The sequence below is a fragment of the Nematolebias whitei genome, chromosome 9 (genome assembly GCF_014905685.2).
Source record: "Nematolebias whitei isolate Nwh7 chromosome 9, NemWhi1, whole genome shotgun sequence".
In the NCBI taxonomy this organism is placed as follows: Eukaryota; Metazoa; Chordata; class Actinopteri; order Cyprinodontiformes; family Rivulidae; genus Nematolebias; species Nematolebias whitei.
In genome coordinates this window covers 29,075,238-29,078,780 of record NC_056506.1, presented here as the reverse complement: position 1 = coordinate 29,078,780, position 3,543 = coordinate 29,075,238, and the positions used below count along the sequence as shown (strand labels likewise).

The following is a 3,543-nucleotide window of genomic DNA, read 5'->3' as shown; positions in this document are numbered from 1 at the left end:
GGTGTGCAATGAATCTGAAATATATGAAAGTTTCATTTTTATCATTACATTATGGAAAATAATGAACTTTATCACAATATGCTAATTTTTTGAGAAGGACTTGTATCTTACATTTGTCAATTAAATGTGAGCATTGTTGTTTCATTAAACTGTTTTTTTATTGGTTGCATCATTGATCAGGAAACTAAAGCAAATTAAAGCAAAGCAATTGGCGTTTATTTAAGCTTATATACTTACTCAAATTACTAGTTGTATTTATGTTAAAACTCAGTTAGCTGCACACTCTTATTGTTTTTTGTTAGCTCTATAGAGGAGTATTTTATGCCTAAACTGCACAAGAAGTGAAACTTTTTAATGTAAGGACTTGTTTTGTTCAGTTTTTTATTTATTTTTGATCCATGATTACAATTAACACAGATGTCTAGTCAAAGTCTAAATACATGAGATTTTTCATAATTTGAGTCAACCTTATTTTATCCTCTAAGTGGTTCATCATATCACCCAACTTTCACGTTTCTCCCTTTGCATTGTATCTTCCTAAAATATTTCAAGCTCAGAATCTGATTTTCATCTCAAAGTGAGACATTTCCCCCTAACAAGTGAGGTACTTCCAGATTTCCATGGCTTTACTTTAATCCCAACTTCTTTTCATCTGCAAGTCATTTTACACATTGTTTCCTCTCAGATCAATAAAGCCTTTATGGCAAGAGCCGAATACTTTGTGCTTCTTTTGTTTCCACACAACAGCTTTCAGTATGTTCCCTCTGGAGATGCAGTGAATTAACAAAAGCAAATTATGCAAAAGAATAATCTCTGCTGTCAAATCTCCTTCATGAGTCTGTTTCAGGATGGAGATTTTAGTCTTATTCTGCTTTAATCCAGGGAATGCTTTTTCTTGTGCAGCGTTGACTTTGTTTTCCTTTTGTGATTTGCATTTAATGTTTTTTAAAAAAAAATCCAAGTTAGATTAAAAAATAAATGTGTTGTACAATATAAATTACATATTTCACTTGTAGCATTCTATCCATCCATCATTTTTACCCGCTTCTTCCTTTCCTGGTCTTGGGGTCACTGAGAGAGGTGGGGGACACCCTGGACAGGTCTCCGGTCCATCACAGGGCCACTTAGAGACAAACAACCATTCACTCTCACTGACACACACCTGGGGACGATTTAAACTGACCATTTATCCTAACACGCATGTTTTTTCTATAAACAGAAATAACAAACAAGTAACAAATGTTGAGAGAAGCATTTTGTGACAGACCGGTCTCACATCAGTTCTGTTTTATTTTTATCTTCAGTTCATTGCAGAGTTTGATTTGCGCTCGGTGCAGTACGAGGTTAAATCTTCTCGCTGCCATGAGATGCGTCTTGCGGCTCCGCCTCACGACTGTATCCGCTTCAACTTCCGCTGTGACCGAGAGGCTGAGGAGTGGGCCACTGTGGTGATGTCATCACTGACGGAGGCCCACAGAGGTCAGTTTAACACCATTTTCTCTCTGCTTGATTCAAGAGAATACATATGTAAACATAAACGATTAATGTCAAACTTTAGGATGAAACACTATTAGGTGTAGACTCGGTGATGTTAACGCAGCAGAAAGAAAAAACAACTTACATCTGTAGTTGTTCACACTACATTCATTGATGAAAAACATGTTCATCAGCAAGAGCAGCCAAAATAAACCCTGAGCTCATGTTACAAACTACACTTGCAAGCACTTTAGTAACACTTCTCCTTGTCTGTCGTCAAACAGTTGCAAATATGATCACGTGTGATTCAGATGGCAAACAGAACAGCACAGCTGCAGCAACGGAGCCGTGGAGCTCAGCCTCTCTGCCGCTCTGTGGTGAGTAACTTGGTTTATTACAAGTGTGCTCTGACCATAACATTCTCCAAGGCTTCATCGTGTGAATGTTTATGAAGCATTCACACTATTGTGATCCATTTTTCTTCTGTACATTTTTTGGCATCTTTCTCGTTCCACAATTTTTGTGCCATTTCAACAAATCGTATATCAACATGTGCAGCTTTTTCAGAACATGCTATGACTTTTGGTATTGGTGCAACTTTAGCTTTTTGAAATATTTAGCCTTTTCTGCCACTTTTTTTTCTCCGAAAATGAATTGAGCTCATTTTGCCTCCTTCAACTCTTTAGATCTGTTTACAACCTTTTACTGCTCCTTTCACATTTTGTTCTGGTTCAGCTTCTTTCAGCTTCCTTGTGCAAAATTAAACTTTTGTTCAGCTACTTTCAGCTGTTTTTTTTTCCTGCTTTCTGATTCTGTCTGCTAGCTACAACATTTTGTGCTTCTTCTAACTTCTTTCTGCTAATTTCAGCTTATGCTCCTTTCAGCTTATTCTACGTTTCAGCCTTTTTTGCTATTTCAGCTAATATTTAGCGATTTTTATGCTAATTTTAGCTTTTTCAGCTAATTCCACATTTGTTGCACTAATTTCAACTTCTGTCAGCCTAATTTATCAAAAAAATGTGCTCTCTCCACTTCCTTCTGGTAATTTAAGCTTCTTTCTAACTTTTAAAGTACTTTTCAGCTGTTTGTTTGTTTGTTTTTTTGTGCTAATTTCAGCTTTTTTCAGCTAATTTCCACTTTTTTGTGCTCATTTCTGCTTCTTTCAGCCTAATTTGGCAAACATGTTATTTCTGCTTTCTTCTGCTAATTCAAGCTTGTTCTACCTGTTAGGCTACATTTTTAGCATTTTCTAGCTAATTTTGACTGTTTTCAGATAAATTCAAGTTTGTTGTGATAATTTCTCCAACTTTCAGCCCAATTAACTTCTTTCTGATAATTTCAGCTTGTTATGCTCCTTTCAGCTTAATTATGTTTGTTTCAGCACTATTTCACTATTTCAACATTTAGCTGTTTTATGCTAATTTTAGCTTTTTCAGCTAATTTCACATTTTTGTGCTACTTGTAATTTCAGCTCTTTCTGCTTCCTTCTGGTAGTTTAAGCGTCTTTCTGCCTTTCAGCTACTTTTCAGCCTTTTTTTTTTTATTTCAGCCCTTTTTTTTTGCTAATTTCCTACTTTTTGTGCTAATTTCTGCTTATTTAAACATATTTCAGCAAACATTCTTTCTGCTTTCTTCTGCTAATTCAGGCTTGTTCTTCCATTTCAGTTCCATTTCAACATGTCTTAGCTAATTTCACTTGTTTCTCGGCAAGTTCTTCAATAAGCATTCACACTACATTTTTGCAGGAGATGCAATTTCTCTAGTTGTTGTTGCATTTGTCCTTCAGAGGAGCTGTGTTTAGAGCTTGCGAGGGCAATTGAAGCAGGTGATGCTCAGGCTGCCTCCCAGCATGCATCTGCACTGGCTCGACAAAAAGCAGCGCTGACAGTACAACCGTCTCAGAAAAACTACACGGATGGGGAAATCAAGTGAGAATTGAAAGGGACTGATAACTGATATAAAATCAATAGTATTAATGGCATTTTAAATGTTATGTTGTGTGTTAAGTTACAGTGAAATATTTGTGTTTCAGTCTGTCTGTGGTGGTGGAGGATGCTTCGTCTTCCT

At 36.3% G+C, this 3,543-nt stretch overlaps 1 protein-coding gene across 1 annotated transcript in view; it reads left to right on the top strand.

Moving 5' to 3' along the window:
- Positions 1 to 3,543, top strand: part of sharpin (SHANK-associated RH domain interacting protein) — a 10,660-nt gene that overhangs the window by 3,006 nt on the left and 4,111 nt on the right. Inside the window, 2 exon segments of the mRNA XM_037681301.1 lie at positions 1,305 to 1,479; positions 3,188 to 3,404. Coding sequence (XP_037537229.1) covers positions 1,305 to 1,479; positions 3,188 to 3,404 — 392 coding nt within the window.